Source organism: Tauraco erythrolophus, chromosome Z (assembly GCF_009769465.1).
Source record: "Tauraco erythrolophus isolate bTauEry1 chromosome Z, bTauEry1.pri, whole genome shotgun sequence".
Lineage (NCBI taxonomy): Eukaryota > Metazoa > Chordata > Aves > Musophagiformes > Musophagidae > Tauraco > Tauraco erythrolophus.
In genome coordinates this window covers 44,243,084-44,266,513 of record NC_141496.1, presented here as the reverse complement: position 1 = coordinate 44,266,513, position 23,430 = coordinate 44,243,084, and the positions used below count along the sequence as shown (strand labels likewise).

At 43.9% G+C, this 23,430-nt stretch overlaps 1 protein-coding gene across 1 annotated transcript in view; it reads left to right on the top strand.

Annotated features, from left to right (window-relative positions):
* Window positions 1-23,430, top strand: part of SNX30 (sorting nexin family member 30) — a 51,471-nt gene that overhangs the window by 2,387 nt on the left and 25,654 nt on the right. Inside the window, exon 2 of the mRNA XM_009992394.2 lies at window positions 18,550-18,738. Within this exon, the coding sequence (XP_009990696.2) occupies window positions 18,550-18,738 (189 nt within the window). The remainder of the gene's footprint in view (window positions 1-18,549; window positions 18,739-23,430) is intronic.

Genomic DNA, 23,430 nt, shown 5'->3' with positions numbered 1-23,430 from the left:
CTCCCTAATCAACTAACGGTGTGTGGATAGCTCCAGTAGTTGGGTAACAGGGAGGTCAGCATCCAAGTCTGACTTGGGCTTAAAGTTTTGCAGCTGTTCTTTATTGATTCTTGAATAGGAGCTGTGCTCTTCTGCTCTCTTGGCCTTTCTGGAGAATCTGGTGGGGATTGACACTGCAGGAAGAGTTTGGGTCTAAGTCTCTTGCTTCAAAGTGGCTCTGAGTCAGTAAGCTTCTGTAAGGACCACTGTACTAGGACATCCCTCTGGCAAAGAGGCAGTGGCAATGGCTGACCCATCACCATGAACTGCATAACTTGCTTTTTCTGGGTTCTTCTTACCTGCCCTGAGCAAATACTTCCTAAGCATGGCTGCAAGATAAAAGTACCTAAGACTGAAGTCTGCTGAGGGGAAAAAGCGCAGAAGTAGGGGAAGTTGTCTGCCCATAAAGCAGTGCTTCAGTTTCCACTGCCACAGATGTGCAGCCTGAAGTGGTTGAACCCCTGCCATCACTGCTTTGCGTTCTTTAAAGCATGCTTTCCTTACTTTTTTGGCGTGGCTGAGTAAGAGCACTACTTCATCCTGAGTCAGAGGAACCTGGAGGACAGGAGCACTGCCTCTGTGTCTCCTGTTGGTTTTTGATTCAAACACGGGAATGATCTAGTGCCTTAGACCCTGTCTAACTTTGAAGTCTCATAAACCTTTGGTTGCTTGTTCAGGAACAATGGCTAATGCTACTAGAGCAGTAGGTAATGGGAAAAGAAAGGAGAACCTTCTGCCCTGTTTTCTGTGGCTTCTATGGTTCTGAGGCCCTCTAAAGTAGACTAGTTCCAAGATTTCTGAGTTTTACTGAGAGGGCTGCAGAGCTTTCGTTGTCTGAAATAGCATCTTCATCCTGACTTGTAGGAGAGTGCTCTTTTAGGAGCCAGGAAACCTTGACTTCTTAGCAGCATCTAACCTCTTAAATGAAGTGGATGTTTTTGGCTGAGTACTTGGCTTTCACAGTGATTCTGCAGCAAACTTGAAACAGTTGAGTTGTAGATTCTTGTCTCTGAAGTGTTTATGTATTGGTCAGGTTTTTCTATAAAGATGTTTCTGTTCCTGTCAAGTCTAATTGCGTAAAACATTGTTTGTCCTGGTGCCTGGTCACCATCAGCTTTTTTGGCTTATTCTCCCTTTACCCTTGTGAGCCTCCGAAGAAGGACACAGCTAAAGTTGAACCTCAGTGGTACTGACCCTTTTTTTTTGATATCAGGTGAGAGCAGGAGGAAACAATCCTTAAGGATGCATGGCAGGGTCCATTGCAGGGTTAGCTGTAAAACTGAGCTCTTGGTCTCTTACAGAGCTTTTATAAAGCATGCCAGCTAATTGAGATCCGCTTTTCAGAGTGGATCGTCTGCATAGCAAGGTAAGATAAATGGTGAAGTGTCAGTGTGGATTTCTCTCCTTTTTTTTTTACCTTAAAAAAAAAAAAAAAATTTTTGCTTGCATGTGACTTCTTGACTCCAGTTCACTAGCTTGTCACTTTCAGTAGTGAATCTGCTCTGTGCCCTAGGACAAGCACTTTGACACTGAGGAGAAAAGGCATTATTAATGGGTTACTGGGTTCGGAGCAGAGGTGAGAAGTAGATGATGTTCTGCTGTGTGATTGTACCCAAATGGCTGTAGAAGTATGATAAGACTCAGAATGCAGCCCCACTGAGGCCATGCGGATTTAATAGCATGCTGCAAAGTGTTGGAAGTGCCAGGCTGTGCAGAATTAGAAAGAAAGGGTTCTGTATGGCTTACTCCTGCTATGGTCCTTGTAGTCCCTCTAGACTTGTGTCGTGAGAGCTACTTACTAACAAGGGTGATGTTGGCTATTCTAGCTACAGTCTGCCTTGAAACTGGCAGCTGTCTGATAAGGTCCCAATTCCCAGTATTGTTTTCTTGCCTATCACTCCAAAAGCTGTAATATCCCGCCTGCGCTAGGGCTCAAACTCCCTTGTCTTCTTTCAGACGTCTCTGACTACTGATCCTTTACTTGTGGCCAGCTATGTATATAACTTGTTAAGTTTTTCTTCTTTGAAGATCCCCATGCCTTGTATTTGGCTCTGTTAATGCTAGACAGCTGAAGTGAGCTTCAGGGGTGTTTTACAGGTAGTGTATCAAGCAGAGCTGATGTGGAATACCAAGCTTGCAATGAATGCAGAGCTTGAATTTGCTCTGCATTTGCTATTCATGGAGATGGATGTCGAAACTCCTACTGCAAACTTCTGGTTGCTAACTGAAAACTATTGCTGGCGTGTGACCTCTTGTTCATCAGCTTCCAAGCTACCACCCTGGTGAACCCCCGGGCCTGTATTAGCACCTGATTGAGTATAAATACTTGGTGTGTTTGCTGGAGTGCTGTTACTTAGCACTTATATTCTGGAAGGGAGCCTGGCAGCTCTCCAACAAAAAATGTACTGAGAGTCTGGAGCTCTACTTCTAGCCTCTTTGGTTGCTAGTTTAATTATTGCTTTTAACTTCGTCCACCCACAGATGAAACCAGTTTTCAGTATAATCTGAAAGCTTAAAATAGATCTGCCTAAGCTTTTACAAACCCCTTCCTTCTCTGACTAAATGAGAACTGTTGGACCAGCACCATATATTGTTGTTAAAGCAAGCTGGAGGTAAATTCTCAGTCTTGGGAGAGACTGAGGACTGCAGGAAGTCAGAAACTGAAGTTGGTGAAGTCGTGAAACAATGTTAGTATGGATGAGTTCATCTCAGTTCCAATCTACCAGAACACAAAACTGACCATCGCAGAGACGTGGAGGCTGGAAGGCACTTCTGGATATCTTCTAGACTGACCACTCGGCTCAGAGCAGGCTGCCTAGGACACTGTGAAGTTGTTTTTTGAATATCTCTCTGGGCAACCTCTTCCTGTATTGAGTCACCCTCAAAGTAAAATTTCTTTCTTGCATTTAAGTGAAATGCAATTTAATATTTCCATTTATATCTATTGTTTCTTGTTGTGGTATTGGATCCACTGAAAGAGTCTGTCTTTCTGTGCTCCTTCCCATCAGGTATGTATCTATATTGGTAGGATTCCCTGAGTGTTCTCCTTTCTAGGCTGTTGGCCTTCTCTGCCATGAGGTGTGTTGTTGGCTCCTGGTCAACTTTTCGACCAGGATCTATTGTGTGCGTTGGGTTTTTTGGGGGATGTATTGTGCGGGGTGTTTTTTTCCTTCTGCCAAATTACTTTTCAACTAGTCACCCCCCAGCATGTACTACTACATGGAGTTATTCCTGCCAGGTGCAGGACTTTGCCTTTCCTTATGTTGAATTTCATGAGGTACCTGTCAGCCCATTTCTACAGCCTGTTGAGGTCCCTCTGAATGGCAGGAAACCATCCAATGTGTCACATGCTCCACCCAGTTCTGCACTCCAGCACCCTTGCTGAGGATGTACCCTGTCCTGTCACTTAGGTCATTATTCAAGGTGTCAAACCGTAGTGGCCTTATTTTCTGCTGGTGTACTCCACTACTGACTGCCCTCTGGTTGGAATTTGTGGGATTGCAATGCTTTGAGACCAGGTTCAGCCAGTTTTCAGTCCACTTTGCTGTACATCTGCCTAGCTTGTACCTCATCAGCTTGTCTAGGAGGATATTATGGGAGACAGTGTTGAAAGCCCTGTTAAAGTTGGGATAAACCACATTAAAGCTCTCCGCTTGTACACCTGGGCAGTTGTATCTTCATACTTAACCAACCCAACACCCACTATGACTTCCCTTTAAGTCCATGCTGACTTCTCATCACCATATCCTTGAAGTGCTTGGAGATGGTCTCCAGTATTTTCTTGATCATCTTTCCAGGGACTGAAGTGAGACTGGTTGGCCTGTAGTTCCCTGTGTCTGCTGTCTTGGAGACAGGAGTGACACTTGGTTTCTTCCAGTTGTCGCCAGCCTTCCCTCATCACTATAATAAGGATAAGATAATTGAAAGTGACATCATCCAGCTCCCTCAGTACTTGTGGGTCCGTCTCATCATGGGCTTTTGTCTGTCCAGTTTGTTGAAATGCTCCCTAACCTGGTCCTCTCTCACTGATGATGCGTTTGCCACCTTTGCTTGATTTCCTGCTCATTCGGTTAGACCAGTTTTCAGGGCTGAAGAGATATTCCTTGAAAATCTACTAGTTCTCTTGAATGCCTCTGTTTCTTCCTAGCAGATCCCTGAAGAGACCGAAGTCTGCTTCCTGGAAGTCTGGGGTTGTGGCCCTGCTCTTTGCTTTGCTCCCTCTTGGGATCCCGAACTTCACCAGCTCATGGCTACTGCGGCCGAGGCAGCCCACTACGTTCACATCCCTGATCAATTCTTCCTTCTTTGTAAGACTAAAGCTCAGCAAAACATCTCCCCTCACCAGCTTGTTGTTCGCCTGTGTCAGGCAGTTGTCACCAATGCACTTCAGAAGCCTTCTAGATTAATGTCACCTCTGCTGTGCTGTCTCTTCAGCAAATACTATTGTGATTAGAGTTACCCATAAGGACCTGTGAACATGAGGTTTCTTCCATTAAAGTCTTGTCCTTGTCTGCAGGAAAAGTGCTTAGAGGATGCAGGAATGCTGTTTTCAACCTAGGACGGTAGGATCACTGGTTTGGTTGAACTGTCTCCTAACTGTTTCTGAATTCACCTATTTATGAAGCTGTTTTCCTGGCTTTTCGGAAATCCTGTGGTTCTCTTCCGCAGTCACTGCACTGAATAGGGAGGTTGCGTTGCATAGTACATGTGGGTTAAATCACTGAACCATGATTCTTAGATCAGGAAACTTTTAGGTACGAGCACTTGTCTTCCACGTGCTTCATAAGCAGGCTATGATCCCAAAGACTGAGCTTAGTTGTTGTCTTTGAACCTCAGTTTTGGATGGCTGTTAAAGGAACTGCTTTCTCTTCTCCTGTTGCACCGTGTGTGTGCATGCACGAACATCAGGCAGGTCTTTTCTAGTCTACCAGTCAAAAGAACTGACTTAAACCTGGCATGGCTTTCAGCTTGCCGTCAGAGCTCTGCCCACAGCTGAGCTGCTGGCTGAATCCAGTTTCCCATCTTTCATGATGGTGGTAACTAGAACTGCTTTCTCTAGCTGCTTCATCTCTCAAACTCGTGATATCCTTTGAACAGGTTAGTACCGTGGCTTCTTGCCAAAAAGATGGCATGCTTCTCTCCTTTTTGCTTGTAGCCAGCCTGGGTTTTGATGGTGTAGAAGCACATAGAACAATGCAGTTGCCTTAATTTATAGAAGTAGGATATTATTGGTAAGGATGCTTTAGTCGTGTGTTACAATGTAGGTGCTCTAATACTGTTGTAAAACTGTACGTGGGTCCCTTTACGATCCACAACTTCCCTACAGTGAGGTTCTCTGGAATTGGCAGTTCCCATCTCTTCTGAACAAGCTAACACTTAGCTTCGGACAAACACTTGCGTCAACATAACTAAGTACCGTTACTCTTTTAATCTTTCCATCTGGTAAGACTGAACATAGCTTCTACTGTATAACAGTATTATTACTTTGTGGCTCTTATTTAAACATAGAGGAGGGAGGGCTATACTTTGAGGTTGAATTCGGTGTTGCACAGCTTTCATTATCTTTTTCAACAGGATTGCTTCATACTTAATGAGAGGGAGTATTGAAAACAGATATTCAAAATGTACGTAGAGGAACTTGGTTCTTCAGATAGGTTTCACAAGGATGAGTCTTGGCAATAACTTGTCAGCCATGGTGGAAAAAGTTATGCTTGGTGGTCGGAAAGAATCCTCTGGGCTGCCTGTGCTGGAATGCCTTTAACCTACTGGAGTTGCTGAATGCTCTCTGAGCTCCTTCATGGGGAGAAGAGGATAACTAGATTGATTAAGGAGCTCTCTCTTTACAGCTGTCTGGGCACACTGTTCTCTTACGGGTGCCTCAAGGGTTTGTGATAAGCCTCAGGCAGCATGTCCCTGTAATTAATGATGGGAGGGGCAGAGGATGAAGACTTTCCTATTGACACAGTGATCTGAGAGACCTCAGTTCCTAGATTAACCTGCAAGCTTGTGTCCTGGTGTCTTCTAGCATTGTGGGTGACTCTTATGGTATCTCAAACAGATCATCTGGCTGTCACATGAGCCAGTCTCTCCCTTATCTGAGCAGAGAGGCTGGTTTCTGTAAAGTAGGTCAGGAGACAAGACGGGAGCTCTTACGGTGCAGTGAGACTTCACTCAGTTCTGCTACGTTAAAATCGACTTGCAACACCTAAGCTACGTCTTTGAGATTGACTTGTGTGTGTGCCTTCAGTCCACAGAAGACAATACTCCCACTAAAAATGGCATTTAATCTTGCGTATTTCTCAGAATTAACTTCACTGAGGCTTGTTCTCTGCTGACCTTGAGCAAGATCTGAAACGCTGAGCTGTGCTGACTCTTTGAGCTGTGGCTGACTTGTCTGCTTGAGCCTGGGTTACGGTGCAGCCAGTACTCCGAGCTCTTGTGGCTGGAGAAAACTACTCCCATCACTGGGATGAGATGGGGCAGACAGCTCCGAACTCCATCCTGGAGGTGGTGGCAGCTGCAACTCTGATGTGAAAGCTGAATGAATTTACTCTTAGTAAATTATTGAGAAACTGTGGGGAACCTGTTTCTCTTCCTGTTGCCAAGGGCAATGACTGACAGCAGGGTAGCTACTAGCAATACTGCAGTGGCCAACTGAAGGTGGAAAACAAATGCAGTGATCTGCAACTCTCTTAAGGAGTTAGCATTCTCCGTGTCAGTCCAACTTGTATGGTTTATTGATGGATGAGTTCGTGGGACGTGTTTTATTTTCTGAATTGGGAGAGGTGGAAAGAGATGTTGATTTCAGCTATAGTTGATGTTATAATGCCAAAACTGTTAACTCTCAACCAAACGTTTCACAGAAATCATGATATACCTGTTTGAATAAGCATGTAGGTGACGTGGGTTAGTGGATCTAAAAATAAAAGCAATAATCCAAAATTCGTACAGCAGGGAAGGAAAGAGCTCAGCCAAGAGCTATATCTGGAGTGGTCCTCAAAGCATGTATTCTTTTGGAGAACATCACTGTCTTACAGCCATGTTCAGAGCTTCTATGCCGCTGCTTCTATGAAGCAATAAGAAGTAGGTGAGAAGTGAAAGTAGTGATGTCTCTAAGCCCTAAAGATGGGCTTCTACTGGACTTTGGTTTGTGGCTTTATGTATCTCAGGTTGACGAGAACTACACTATCGTGTGGGAGCAAAGACATCACAAAGCTGTGTAGTACTCTACTCTCTAGGAAAATGAACAAAATGTAAATAGCAACAGGCTTTACTTGCTTCTAGATGATACCCTCAAATTAGGGAGTGCAGACCCTACTGTGAGGATGACAACCTCTCTGCCTGTCTTGGAAAATAATAGTTGCAGTAGTCTGTACTGTGATTATTGATGGGATGGCTTACAGCACTGAAGCACATGCTTCAATCCTGGTTCTTATTCTTAGTCTGTGCTCCAACAAGCTGACTTTAAGTCTGAAAAAACAAGGTCTTTTAAACCACCCTAACGCTGTCTGTCTAATGAGGGTAGCTAGTAGCCTCTCAAAGCTGGAATACTGGCAAGGGGTGAAGCTTGTCTCTGTCACATCTACTAGGAAAGCTGTTACTACACTTGTTCAATGCCCTGTCCTCATGGGGAGAGTGGTGCCTTACACTGCTTGAATGGAACTTGCTGTATCTTTCTGAAAGGTCTCTTAGGGTGTAAAAAAAACCCCACTCCTGTCTTAGTCTGTCTGCTTAGTTGGCCTCATTTTTCCATTGAGCTTGAATGACGTGATATGTTCCTTGAAAGCAATATGCTGCAGTGCGGGTGTTGCTCAAGGGCAGAGAAGCCTCTTCCCCCTGGATGCTGCAGATGCTGTTAGCAACAGCTGCTTTCGCCTAGCTTGGCGGTGGGAATGGTAAGTGATAGACTGACTACCTGTCATGGGTTCACCATGGCCAGCAGCTGAGCACCGCATGTGATACTCAAACCTGTGCTCATCTGGGTAGAACTGGGACTTTTGCTGTAGCTCTTCAGATGCTAATGTAAAGCAAACTGTAAGTGAAAGTCTTGGATGCTGCCAAGGTGAAGCTGTGTGTTTGGATTGTTGCCAGGAAAATCCTTGGAAAATATTAATACCATTTATTGCCAGTGATCAGCTTGGCATCTTCAGGACTTGTGTTCTGACTTTGTGTGCTGACTAGCTTGCTCCTGTGTCAGTTTACTTCATTTGAAGCTGTGTGTGCCAGAATCACTGTCGGGAACTTAGGCCATATAAATAAAGGCTCTTTCTGTAGGTGAGTTAGTCTATAGATCTCATGCCTTGTTTCTTCCCTCCATCAGTCTCTACAGACAGTTCTCATAGTGTGAGGAAATACTGCACGACTGCTTTTCCTTACTTGTGCTCCTTAAAGCAGGGAGTGAAGCAGTTGTACTGTGTGGATTTTTTTCCTGTTATTTTTTTCTTTTTTTTCAACAGATAGCACACTTTATTTTACCCCTCCAGGAGTAAGTGCCTTTCTGCTGGAAAACATCTTGCTTATCAGCAAACGTGATGGAGGATTATCCCTTTAACTGCATCTGCCTAAACTAACTCTGAGAGCTACTCCAAGAACACACTCCTCCAGCTCTCCAGGGTTTGAGATGAAAACATGAGTTCTCCTCTTCCAATATTTCTGCCTCCTTTACTTACACAGTGATGTCTCGTCAGTCTGACTTGCTCTCATGAAACCTCCACTGACCTTGTGTGGGGAAATGCTAATGCAACTCATCTAAAACAGTGAGCATGAAGAAACCCACGTTGTAGTGCAATACAGAAGTGTATTCTTGCTTGTTTAAATGAAGTATTTACCAGCATACTATAGTGCTTACTAGCCTTCTATCATCTCCTTCCCTCCTGTTTCTTCTCTCCGCTTCTCCCCAATCCTTTGCATCTGTTCACAGTTAAAAAAAAAATTACTGTTTGGTCTTGAAAACCTCTCAAACAAATTGACACTCTGGTGACACTGGATGTCTAGATAACTGATGCAGCTAAACCTACTTCTAGAGTGTGAACAGGAAAAAACTGCTGTGTGGTGTGTCTGCAGAGGTTTAACACAAAGCCGTATGTCTCTAGGAGAAGGCAGTTTCGTTTGGACAAGCTTAACAAACTGCTCCATCTGTAATCAGATATAAATCTGGCTTCTTGGATTGGGAATGACTCCCAGTCATATGCTGGATTCAAGTTTTCCTGCTCATGGTCTGAATCCTGGCTGCTGCTTTGCTATTTAGAAGGTCAGAGCTCAGGTTTCTGAAAATGAAGCTTTAAACAAAACACTGGGTTTGTTAGGCTTGTTCATTAACAAGGTGATCTTTAGCATGTTAAAATGGGTTATAATGTTCTGTGCACACAGCTGCAGAACCCTTTTGATAATAATTCAAGTTATACAACAAGCAGTAATCTTGAAGCAAACTCCTTGCAGATGGACGTGGAACTTAACAGAGCGAGAGGAGAGTAATTGGAGACTTGACTCTAAAGGTCTGTATTTTTCTAAATGTTTTTGAAGACATCCAGCTTCTGCCATTTGTGGAGATCTTTGAGCTCTGGAGATGGAGTGGGATTGGTGTCTGTTGCCTTCTACTCAGAACTGTAGAAGGAAGAAAGAACCTTTAGCTCTGCTAAAAGATGCAAATCCAAGTCTGCCTAAATGTTAAATTCTCTTGCTTTTCTTTAGGTCATGAGCATTTTTCTACTACTTTCTGCATCTTAAGCATAATTGAACTAATCTTGCTGGACAGTTGCCAGACTGGCTTTTTGCTTAGGATGACAGATACAGCTTACTGTGAGGACTCTAGTGCTTTTTAAACAGATGTAGAAGCTAACCTTAGATCTGAGGCCATTTCTTCAGGCAAACATCACCCCCACCTTTAAAAAAGGGACCAAGGACAACCCAGGAAACTACAGACCAGTCAGCCTTACCTCTGTGCCAGGTAAAATCATGGAACAGATTCTTCTGGTAGCTGTACTAAGGCACATAAAATAACCAAGTGGTTGGTGACAGCCAACGTGGCTTCACTACGGGCAAGTCATGCCTGACTAATTTAGTGGCCTTCTATGACAAAGCTACAGCGCTGGTTGACATGGGTAAAGCAATGGTTGTCATTTTCCTAGACTTGTGCAGGGTGTTTGACACTGTCCCACATGACATCCTTGTCTCTAAAATGGTGAGACACGGATTTGACAGATGGACCACTCGGTGGATAAAGAACTGGCTGGATGGTTGCACTCGAAGAGTTGTGGTCAATGGCGCGATGTCTACATGGAGACCAGTGTCAAGCAGTGTCCCTCAGGGGTCTGTTCTGGGTTCAGTGCTGTTCAACATCTTTGTCAGCGACATGGATGATGGCATTGAGTGCACCCTCAGTAAGTTTGCCGACGACACCAAGTTGTGTGGTGCCGTGGACTCACTTGAGGGAAGAGATGCCATCCAGAGGGACCTTGATAGGCTTGAGAAATGGGCCAGTGCAAACTGCATGAGCTTCAACAAGTCAAAATGCAAGGTCCTTCACCTGGGTTGGGCCAATCCTAGGCACAAATGCAAACTGGGCACAGAGTGAGTTGAGAGTAGCCCTGAAGAGAAGGATTTTTGGGGGGTGTTGATAGATGAGAAGCTCAACATGAGCCGGCAGTGTGCTCATGCAGCCCAGAAGGCCAGCCGCATGCTGGGATGTATCAAGAGAGGTGTGGTCAGCAGGTCGAGGGAGGTGATTCTCCCCCTTTACTCTGCTCTTGTGAGACCCCACCTCAAATACTGCGTCCAGTTCTGGTGTCCCCACCATAAGAGAGACACAGATCTGTTGGAGAGTGTTCAGAGGAGGGCCACAAAGATGATCCAGGGGCTGGAGCACCTCTGCTACGAGGACAGGTTGCAGGAGCTGGGATTGTTCAGCCTTGAAAAGAGAAGACTTCGGGGGGGACCTAATAGCTGCCTTCCAATACCTGAAGGGAACCTACAGGAAGGCTGGGGAGGGACTTTTTACAAGAGTGTCCACTGATAGGACAAGGGGAAATGGGTTTAAGTTGAAGGCAACAGATTTAGATTAGATCTTAGGAAGAAATTCTTCAGTACGAGGGTGGTAAGACTTTGGAATAGATTGCCCAGAGAGGTTGTGGATGCCCCCTCCCTGAAGGTGTTCAAGGCCAAGTTGGACAGAGCCTTGAGTAGCCTGGTCTAGTTGAGAGGCATCCCTGCCCATGACAGGGAGGTTGGATTAGATGATCTCTGACGTCTCTTGCACCCTATGCCATTCTATGATTCTTCCAAAAGAATAGTTCATCCTGTGGATGTGTTAAAATACCTCTTTGCATTTAAAATACCTTGCCACAGTAAGGGAGCTATAAGATGTGGCAAGCATCCTGTTATTCCTTACACTTTCCTTCCTGTTCAAGGGCTATGAGGAAGTACATGTCAGGTTAGTGAGAGTTAATAAAACAAAAGTATGCCTTATCCCTTTACGTTTTGCCTGATTAATGTCTGCTCCAAATAATAACCTATTTCCTCTGCCAAATGCCTGGCCCCCAAAGCCTTTTGACCTTTTGTGCACAAGGTAGCACAGTAACACGGTTTATTACTAGTATTAAAGAACTTGTCTTAACTGCTGTAAAATATCTGTGAGATGCCACTCATGATACTCATTTTTAGAGTGTAACCTGAACCACATTTAGCTTTAGTGTGATACTGCACATTTCCCCTTCCAGACTAGGAAAAGAGGCCACCCTCTTAAGGACTCTGTAAGAAGACAGACATACAGCCAGACTGAATGAACAGATGGTCTGATGTGGTACTTGACACTTTCTTGTGACATCCCCCTTTACTCCTATACACAGGAGGGCTGAAACCAAGCCATAGCTGAGTCCCTGAAGACTTCAGCAACAGAGGTAGGAGATGGCTTACAGCGCTTGCTGAAAACGCTATTTGCAGGAAACGCTTCTGTGCCCACATTCTTGCTCTGGTTAGCTTAACTGTCGTGACTTATGGGAAGACAAACCACAAAGTAAAATAATCCATCCTATGAAACTTGGCTGTTAGCCTCAGGAAAGAGGTGGGAATTCCATGACCTGTATGGGAAGGCTTGGAAAGTGCTCGTGTCAATCCTGTAGTGTCTCTGCAAAACTTGTTCCAATGTTTCTCTGTCCAGCCAAAGTGTAAACAAACACTATTCCAAGTGTGATACCTTTGTAAGTAAGAATGCTCCTAGATCTCGAGTGGCACCAAACTGCATGCTGTTCACCTGCTGTGTCTGAAATTCTTATTTTTTCAGGGATACTGAGGAGTTTATCTCCAGGCAACTCTGACCTGCAGAGCAGAAACACTAGTTCAAGTGGTGAACTCCAGAACAAAGTCAGCAGACTCATGGCTTGGCAGCATGCTGTACTCTGACACCTTTCTAAAATATCCCAGGAACAAATTGATCCAGTCTTTGTCTAGCGGCTTTTTGGTTAGATGAGCAGAATCCCGTGGTACTGCTGGAACTGTGGAGGTGCAGCTTGGACTAGGTGTGGTCCCCTCGTGAGAGTTAGGGGCTTTCTGCCCAACACTGTAGGGCCCACAGACTTGCTGCATAATACCCTCCAGGGCTAGGAGGTAAAAGTCTGGGCTTGTGTCCTCTACACCTGGTGTGTCCCTCCTCTGCTGACATGTTTCCAGGTAAAAGCAAGAAGTATTGCTTCTGATTTGAGATTAGTCTTTGTTGCTCTTAAAATAGCCTCAACTTTGCAGTCTGATTCTAGATGATTAATATAGTGGAAAACACTGACCTCTTCTGAGGGTATAATCTTGTTCCTGTGCGTACACCCACACACACTGTACTTTTTCCCGTTACTGGAGAAGGATGTCAGGAGCTGGTGAACATGTAACTGCTTACCCTTTCCCAGGAGGGTAAGTCCAGTCTTAAAAGTTGATTCTCATAGTTCTTGTCAAACTACAACTTGGCACTGTCTTATTTTGTATCAGTGTAGAAGTGTCATACTTCCTCCTCAGAATAAATAGGGGTTTTGGAGTTTTAACTGTGAGTTTTTTCTTTTTTTTTTAAAAAAAAAACAAACTTGTAGAGCAAGGAGTCTGAATCCCTACTTTGGTCACTCTTGCCTCGAAGTACCTGCCCCAAGACAAGTGCAAGAGGAGACGACATGCAGTATCTCATATCTATCTCAGATATCTGTGAGGCAACAAAGGTGACCTGTAGTAAATAATGTATGATGCTGATGCCTGGTAGGGAATGAAACTTAACATACAGAAAAGGCATTTACTTACCCTTTATTTCCTTGTTCTCTATCTGAAGAGAAGTTTAGGTATTTGTCTGCTGCTGGTATTGAATAATAGTCTTGTGCAGACTGAGTTCTCTATACAGATGCTCAGTGAGATCCTCTAATAGGATACTGTACTGTCAGTGACAGACGAACTGATCTAGATGGTCTGGAGGATGGAGAGGTGCTTTCTCTTTCTACCAGAGCTGGCCTGTACAGGCTAGTGGCAGAGAACTCTATAAGCAAAAAATACCTGCTTTCAAAACTTGCTGGGGTGAGACAAGTAATGCTATGAACAGGTCTGTGAAAGCCAAATTAACGCAAGCTTTTATAGTGTCTTGGAAATATTGATGTCTAAACTGTTTGAGTTTTCCAGTCACCAGCAACAATTCTGCTGTGACTTATTGTCGTGTACTGAAGGTATGAAGGTGAGATTGTTCCAGAAACCAGCTGCAGTTGTCATGTGGAATCACTGTCCCCTCAACATGATTGTATCTGTGGTTATGTCTCTTGGGGAAATAGATGGCAAAAAGCAACAGAACACCTTGAAACACAAGGAGAAAGGTACAGCGTGCTTGATTCCAGAGGCAAAGCAGTGAGGCTCTAGTAGTACTGGCCTGGCTGTAAGGTCCCCGAGTTAGGCAGGAATATTTGGGGTTAAGTGCACCACTTGCCTTTAAGTAGCAACATTTCTCAATGTCACTTACTGTCATCTGTTGAATGACAACAATGTGCTTGCACATCAGGTGGTTTCAGGCTAACTCTTTTCAGAGAGGAGCTCGTGTGCTTGGAAGACCTGGCTGAACCACCTCTTTGCTTCCTTCACGGAGTTCTGCTTGCATAGCAAAGCTGCCTGGTCCAGCTGTACGATTGCTGAGGCAGGACAGGTGAAAAGTCACATTCGGTTTGTATTGACTAGCTGCACTTAGTCAGGAGGAGACTTCATGATCTTCACTTGACAATAAGCCAGTACCTACAGGATTTTAGACCTCTTTTTTTTTTTTTAAAGCCTTGAAGGGCTGAGTCCTGGATGCTTTCTCTGGTGTGTACTGCTCCATTGCAGGAGGCTGCCATCCAGAAGACTGAATACCAAGCTCCTGAGGTTTTACTTTATGTGGATCCAAGCTGCTCTGTAAATCCAGAGTCTTGGAAAAACTCCTGGGAGAATCAAGGAGGGAGAAGATGACATCAGCTGGAAACTTACCAACTCGTTTTGCATCTCACATGCAGACTTCAAGTTTATAAAATTCAGTTGAATTTTAAACTTGGATGAAGTGAACTTCTTGGTAGATTTAGTACCTATTTCTAGGCAGGGTGACTAGTGAAGGTGTTTGAACTGCATAATACAACAAAAGAATGTGAAGCTGCTTCCTTACCAGATAGCAGCCTGCATAGTTGGCAGGGCTTGTGCATTTCCAACACAGGCAGTTAGTTCCTACTTGCCCTGCACTGTAGGATACAAAACGTGTGCTGCTAGAGTCATCTAATCTCATGTACCCATAAATTTGAGTGTCTTGAGGAATCCTAAAAACTCCATAGGAACATGTGAAGGGTCTGCCTGTAGGTGGTTGTACTACTGTGCTGAAAAGCCTGGTACTTAACCAGTAGATCATGAACCTGAAGGTCTGAATGACTTACTATTTCTGCTGTAGGTTGTGATCCAGGCCTTGATAGACCTTCACCTGAGCTCCTCCATTCTGGCTGCCAGAAACAGCCTCTCTTCCTCCCTGATGTGGCACTGCTTAGATTCATGGCAGGCTGACTGTACTATGAATAACAGGTGCTGTGACAAAAAGGCTTCCTTTTTTTTTTCACCTCTGTGAAGAGCTTTGTGAGCAGTAGGTACCTGCTGGGACTTGGACTGTCCTGATCTCTGAAAATGTGGATAGGTGCTTAAAACAGTGGATGAGCAGCTACTTGGTGTACTAGAGGAGATGCTGGTGCTTGAGTCTCTGGCACTGAAGTCAGACTTCATTATATAAAACTATTAATACTAGTCAGTATTTCTAATGCTTGTGGGTATGGTAACTACACTGGAAGGTAGAAACGTGGAAGGCTGCAGGTCTCCTTTTGTGCTAGGCTCTGCAGGACATACTCCTCTTGCTATGGTATAAGTAGACTAGAACAGATGATGTAGCCTTGCTTCCCCAACTGCAAAAAATCCCCAGAGTCCCATGGAAGAAAAGCCAGTGCTGGTTAACATGATGAGGAGGTGCTCTGCTGAAAAGATTACAGCTTGAGACAACTTAGATTGCTAGCCCATCTGCTGTGACACTTCAAAGCCAACCTCTTTCCAGCCACAGCGCAAGACTTCATCAAACCAATGCTGCCGACTGTTGAACGAAGGTTCAGCAGTCGTAAGCATCGTTCCTTATGCAGTTTGCTAGGAGTCTCCATCCATTAAGAAGCTTCTGACTTGGCCTTCCAACTACTGAAAACTAGCCAAGTAGCAGGGTGTGATGCCAGCTGGGACTGCCAGGGCAGGGTTCTGCCATCACAGGTGAGGCAGAGCATGGTGGTACTTCCAATGTACACATCATCTGTCCTGCCACCCCCTCACAGCTAGCAGCCCTCCTGCTCCTAACCAGAGTTGATGGTAGAAGCCTTACTTGATCTAGATCTGAGGTGTTTTATCCAAGGCGGAGGTCAGGTGAAATTGTCGCTGCCTTTATTTTAAGACCTGAGATGTTCCAGAGGACCTGTGCCTGCAAAAACACACTCGAAGCAGACTGAAGGGATTTCAGCCTTCATAAGCCTATGCGCCCTGCTTAAAAAGTGCAAGACATGCTACTGTGATATTTTTATCTCTCAAGAGAACCAGTGAGGAAAGTCACTAACTTCATGCAAGTGGCTGCAAGCTCCATCTTTGGTCCTTCCTCCAGTTATTCTGACACCTTGGTGCAGAGTTTCCTTATTTTAGGCAGATTCCATCATATTATGCAAGCTCTCTTTTGGAAGCGTTTTGTTATGAGCTTTTGAGATCTCCTGTGCAACCAGGCTTAAGCTGTTTCTGCAAGTTAATTAATTTCCATACTGGAAGCTTAGAATTTGACTGGCTGCGGTTCTGGCACAACTTGTCTTATACTAATGCTTATTGCACATGGGTGATGAAGAGCTGTCTTTTCCCTTTGGAAACAGGACCAGATTTGTCGACAGCTACTGCAGTGTCCCAAGATTCGCCTCGCTCTTTGCTCAGCCAAATTCTCCTGTCTAGCTGAACTGCAGCTTTTCTGAAGACATCTCCTGTTGCTAATCTTACCCTGTCTTGTGCTTACTCTGTTTGTGAAACTCCAACCGAACTCTTTATCTGCTGAGTTCTTGCAGCATTGCTTGCTTCTTCCTGTTGCATCTGTTCCTGTTGTGTTGAGCGTGGGCCAGGTGCTTGTGTGGTTTGAGCTGTGCCTACCTCATGTATGAGCAGGCAAGCTGTGCCATGCTCATCCTGCTTTTTTGCCCTCTTAAGAGAGCATTTGAGGGCCTGCTTTCCAATTCTTGGCTCACTTGCCAGTTAAATCTGAAATATCTCATCTGTTGGCAACCACTTCTGAGAATTAGCTGGGAGAATGCATCTAACCTCTTTGTTAGTAGGTGATAGTTTAGATTGCCCCTTTCCCAAAATGTCTAGGCTAAAGCATTATTCTCCCTACCTCCCCAAGGCGAAGATCAATACTACCACAGTTCTGCAAGACTGCAATAGGCAGAGGGCTGTCTGTAAAATCCCAGCGCTCCCATGATGGGTTTGTGACAAAGACTGTTAGGAACTTAGCCTTGTTCTTATCAAGGTCTGCTTTTGACTGGCTAAGTAGCTTTAACTTGAAGCTGTCACCTGTAATTCTGAACCCTTGAACAAAGGAGGAGTTCTTTTGAAGACAGGGATTACCCTTGTCCAGCTGGAACATTAGCCAAAATTGCATAAGGAATACTGACGGACAAAGAGGATCTTACTCAAACAGGATTGTATTGTTAAGATTACACATTTCATTTAGCCACTTAAAGACTCTGTGAAGCTGGAGCTAAGCAGTAATTTTAAAACTGAAACACTTCTAGTCAATCTGCTTAGCTGTAGTGATGTTTCTCTGTCTAGTGACCAGAGGAACCTTTGTCTTTACGAGGGAAACTCTCTGTGTATAAATCTGTTCTTGTGCTACTAGCTAAAACAAACAAACTCCTCTTTTCTTTGAAAAGAGCAGCCATGGATCTTTAGGACTTTCTAATACTGTTGTCAGATGTTTGTAAATATTATACAACTTGTCATGTGCTGTCAGCTCCCTGTGCTACAAAACCAGAGCAGAGAACACGTGTGAAGTTGCAGTGGTATTTATGCAAAGGGGACTAACCACTAGCTAGCTGTATGGAGTAGATGGTCTATGTCAGAGTGACACTCAAAGGTGTGGGAATGTACCAAGTTGGCTATAAAGCTTTTTTTGGTCTGTTCTGTGCCCACCCCCGCTCCGGCTGCTGAGTCAGTTTCAAGGAATTACAGACTTCCCAAACCCTTGTGCTTCTCTTCCTAAAATAGCCACTTGCTGGTTCCTTTAGCCTCTGTCTTCCCTAGGCACTGGATGATGCTCTTGGAATTGAAAGGATGGAACAGAAGACCTCTCAAAGTAAAATGCAATGTTTTCCTTGGGCTTGGGACTCCAGAAGGGAGATGTGCATAGACATGGGTGCTGGAGCGGATGATCTGTGACTGTCCTGTAGTGCAGTGATGGCAATTCAGTCTCTGCTGTCAACGCATTTGGAAGTTAATGGACTGGATGGGAAGCCTCTGATACAAGTTTTCCCTCCTTCCTCTGCTATAGGAGTCCCCGGAGGTGAAGGCTGACGGCATTCCAGTCAGCTGAATGGTTTCCCACTTTGCCTGAAACCTGTCCTATGAGTAGGTCTCTTGATTTGTCTAGCTGCTTTGTTTTCGAAGTCGAAGTTGTTTCAGTCTCATCAGGAACTGTTGGTTCAGCAATACTACTTCTTCACACGTAGAAACCAGGTTGCGCCATACTGAGGGGAGGTGTGGTAGTGACGTGCTTTCTCTTCGACTTGTGGAACAGTGGAGCAACCTAATGCTCAAAGCCCGAACATTAGAGGATTGCCCAGGTATCCTGGAAACGGATGATCCTTGTAGCTGCTGGAATAAATAGCTCTTGTAATGTATTAGTGAAGCTTGTCAGTGGCATCTTTGGGAATACTGTGCTTTACAGTGGATCTGCTCACATGTTAAAAACTTGCTGTTTTCATCTCTCCGATACAGGATCTCAGTCTACCCAATGGCACACCTGTGGACACTTCTAGCCCAGCCTCCTCCTCATCTCTCCTCAACCGACTGCAGCTGGATGATGATTTGGATGGGGAAACTAGAGACCTCTTTGTTACTGTTGATGATCCCAAAAAACATGTGTGCACAATGGAGACATATATCACGTACCGGGTTACAACAAAGGTACAAAGCAATGTTCTCCTTTCATAGTATGTTTTCCTTTGGGGAGTTTTTTTTTAGGGCATATTCTGGATGTCTATGCCTTGCATTCTGTTTCCTTATCTTAAAGACATTAACTTAGTGCTTTCAGTACCTTGTGAATGTGTCGAAGGTGTGACTTCTCTTAGCAGAACTGTTACTACTTCAGTATATGAAACTATGCAAAACTTTTTAGATTTTTGTCTCTAGCTTTTAAATAGAAATGTTTCTAGACTTGCAAGTCCAGTTTCTTTCATTAACTTGAAAGTTTGTTCGTATAAAGTAATCTGAAGGGGAATGTAACTTCTTGTTTCACTGTTAATCATCTCACATTGTCTATCCTTTTTCTGAGATGCTTTAAGCTTGTTGCTTAAAGTGTTTACCACACTTCCTCTATCAGCCACTTACCTAAATCATAATCCTGATCCTCAACTGTAAACTAGTTTCCTTGCAGTTGTTAGTACAGAAAGCTGTATAGCTGCTTCTAAAACTAAGTAGCCTAAGAATGCTACTGCCTACCAAAAGAAATAGCTAGAGATTTTTTCAGCATGTGCTGTAGTTCAATCATTAATGCAATCTAATTAGACTAATAGGAAGAGTGATCTGAAAAGTCTGCTGCACTCACAACTGGAATGTTGATTTCTGTTAAGAAGCTGACACTAATGAGAACAAGCTAGTTGATGATGTTGACATCTGTTTTGGGCACTTGTAGTTACCCAAGATGAAAAGTGTTCCCTAACTTCACTACGAGTATACTTGATCTACTTGTCCAAAGCGATTAACATTCCTCTGGTGTGCTTAGATGGCACTATATACTGGAGAGAATATTGTATTTTGAGATAAGGAAGGCTTTGCAGGCCACAGATAATTTTTTTTTTCCCAGATGTCTGCTCCAAAGTTCCACTTTCAGGCTTCACAGGAGAAAATGTCATTTCTCTGAAACGCTAACTACCTCTTACTGCACACTTACCATAGGGTTCTCATTCTTTGTTGCCCTAAGTGTCTTAATCTTGCAAGAAATGCTGTATCTTAACTAGTAGAAAATTCTAAGAAGCACTGTAGGAAGCTTTTCTTGGAGCAGCTTAGTCTCCAGCTGTTAAATGATCAGAAGGAATAGGAAGCACAGAATGAGACACAACTTTTCACAGGCAAATGGCTAAGACTGGCTAAAGCTGTTTCTCCCCTAAATTAAGACCTGATTATTCTATCAAGATAAAATATCTCTACGCATTTGCACCCTAATAATGTTCCTCTGCTTGAAAACCCATGTTCATACAAGGGTTCCCTTCCTTCTTAAAGCAGAACTCCGGAACATGGGTAAGGTGTCTACTGTATTTAGATCAGATGTATTACTCAACAGTGTCCTTTTTGAAATTAAAAAACCCAAACCTCATCCTGTACTTCTGATTTTTGCATATCTACCTACATGGCTGTTAATAGTTGTTTTATTTGGGATCTCACTGTAGCACATAAATCTGCTGTATCATAGCATTACCATACTATTGTGAAACAGTGCATAGTTTATTCTTATCAATCACCACGAAAACCTCAGCTCTTCAGATTGATTATTCTTGTGAACTTCTGGCTAACCTCTAGGGTCAGCACCTCGAGCACTATCTACCAGTGTTTAAGAAAATAATATTTGAAAGACTAACAGTATTAATGGCCTGACTCATTCTTGCCATACAAACAAGGCCTCTTTGATGCCAAGCTAGTTGCCCGATCAGCCATTAGAACTGAAAGCAGTAATTAACCATGGTAAAAAATCTGCACAGGAATACTCCCTAGACAGTGATGAGGATGAGTGGCCATGCTTGCACCTTCAGGTTGTAGGTCAAAGTTCTATAGCAGGATTTACTTCTGTCATCAGTGTAAGGCCATACCTTCCTACCACCTCCCTTGCAGCCTTGCGTGAGAAGGGTTTGAGACCTGGAAAGGGCTGAAAGGGTCACTGGTGGCTCTGGATGAGGAGGCAGGGATGGGGGCTTTTTTTTTCCTCCACTGAAGAATGGTGCTGGAACCTCAAAGGTTTGGATACAGGTCCTAGAATGAGTTATGCTGAAGGCTTCCTTGCTGTGAAGAGCAGCATCACTAGGTGGAAGAGGAAAATGTGATTGCTAGTGCTGTAGTGTTGCTCATGGCTGTGACTGGGCACCACTGTAGGGCAAAGTGTAGCTTGACCACAGCCTTGCTTCTGTGTTGTGTGGTTTTTAGACTGACTTTAGGAAGATCCTTCATTGTAACAGCAAAAAAGAGAAGTCTTGCGCATGCTCAAGACTTCTCGTCCACTGATGCCTCTGTCAGCAGGCAGTAGTGGCTGAGGAAGGGTCCGAAACAATGGCTTGCAGGGAGACTGAGAAGAAAGCTTGGAGTTTACTTCGTCCTGCTTGTGCCCCTGCTTTCACAGCCTCCTAGTAAGAGCTAGGTATCATTCTCTAGCCTGTCTTCTGGGTGAGCATGTTAAAGAACGCAATGGGAATCCTCAAAATAACAGGGACAGTGATTCAGACCTGACTCTCTTGACTCTTTCATACCCTTTTTTTTCTTCTCGCTAACAGCAGTTTTCTTATGAGGTGGCTAGTGAAACAAAAAAGATGGGTAAAACTTGCACTAGAACTTAATTGATCTTGTCCACGATGATTGAAGTGTCTCAGGTGTTCCTGATGATACGCCTTTGCACTCTGCAGGTAGACTGATGTGTACTCTAGAGGGGTTTTATCAATCAGATCTTTCAAAGGAGGGAGGGGGGGGAAATAAAGCTTACCCTTACATTATGTAGTCATCTCTCCCGAGAGAAGCATAAGTAAGTGTGCTTCTAACTTCACTTTTGTTGTACTTTCTAGGATGGCAGTGCCTCTTCTGTGCCTTTTCCCACAAAGGTCTGAACAGCTGTGGGCTGTTCTTCAGAGTCATGCAGTTGCTCTGCAGGCTTGAACGGAGAGGCTTTCAAACCGGTCAATACTCAAGTGGAGGTCTTGTTTTCTTTTTCCTTCTCCTTCTGTTTCCAGTGCATGCATTGGATAAATTACCTGAGCACATGAAACAGCTTGATCCTTAGAGAGGAACAGGTGTAAAATCTCTTTTTCAAATAGGCTAAACTATTTGAGGCAAACAAAGCTATGAACTGCTAAGAACACCAGCCTTGCTCCCTTCCCCCTCTGCCATTCTCCTCTATTTCTGGTTGAAGATTTTACCCCGAACTTAAATAGTAACAGGGAGGGGAATCAACAATCATGAGTAGTAAGAGACTAGAATTAGGGTACAAAAATACTTTCACATAGTCATCACAGCCTAGCTTTAGGTTTGACTGCTAACTCCTTTCAAGAAAGACAAGTGACTTACACAAGACCAAGACTTGGATTGCCTTAATGGTGCCTCAAGTCAGAACTATGCCAGCAACAGAGGCAAAAGTGTCTGTAACTCTGCCTGCTTTCCAGCAAGTAAAACTGAGCCCAGAATACTGCAGCGCTGACTTAGTGAAACTGTGCTGGAGCCTTCAGTAAATCACTGGAAATGTCTGTCTTACCCTTTATTTTTGGGAGGTTGAGATCTGCCACATAAGTTTCTCAGCTTCCTTTGGGAGACACATGTATCCTTGCAAGACAAGATTTATGGATACTGCTAAGAAAGCAGGAGGAATTCAACTGTGTCAAAGCCGCAAACAATTCACTTGCCATCCCTGGGCAGTGGCAAGACCTTCTTTCCTTGTGTGCAGTCTTTAAAAAAAAAAAACAAACCAACAAAACACAAAACTTGTGCTGCTGATGAACAGTTTGATCTGAGATCCAAATTCTTTCAGCATTAGTGAGGTGTTGTTAAAACCTGGAAGGGCCCTTATGTTCTGTTTTTGAAAAGCTTATTTGCCATCTAGATTTGACTGCCCGTAAAGCAAACACTGAAATGCTGATGACTATGATGTATTTTCATCTGCTTCCCTCTGAGGAACGAAACCTGATATATGGAAAACTTGGCAAATCTGCTTGTGATCTGAAGGTAGTAGGAGCAGTTTGCTAGAGATGAACGGTAAATGATGTAAAGTTTGTGCACTGAGACTTTCCCTGCTTTCCTACTTCTAGACTGAATAATACCTATACAGTTTTCTTTAACTGTTAGCGGAATACTGGTTAATAAGGTTCTCAGCACTAACAGATGGGAGACTTTACCTTCCTCATGCTACAGGATAAGATGCTGTACTGTGTGTACATCCTGGTTACTCTCATTCGCTTACTGTCTGATCTCTTAAGAGGCCTTTGCCCAATGACAGCCAGTTCACAAAAGCTCTCCTCACTACTGAATTTTGTTTTGGTTTTGTGTTTTGTTTTGTTTTGTTTTTTTAATTGTGGGTCATCTCCTGCAAGACTGAGATATAACTGCCCTCTTAACAGAACAAAGCAGTCAGCACTACTGGCTGATGAGGACTGTCTACATGTGTGTGAATTATCTTGTTCTAGCATAACGCTGTTCAGTCTCATACTCAAAACAAGTGAAAATGGTTCATGTGAAGTCTCAGAAGCTTAATTTATAGTGTGGCACTCTCAATACGTTAAATAAACTGGTGTTACTCTGAGGTGTAGCTGAGTAAAGCACAGATCCACAGTGGATGTCTTGGTCTTGGTAGTCCCTCGACTACAACTGCTCCATTAATGAGCATTCATTATGTTAGTTCATGGACTAACG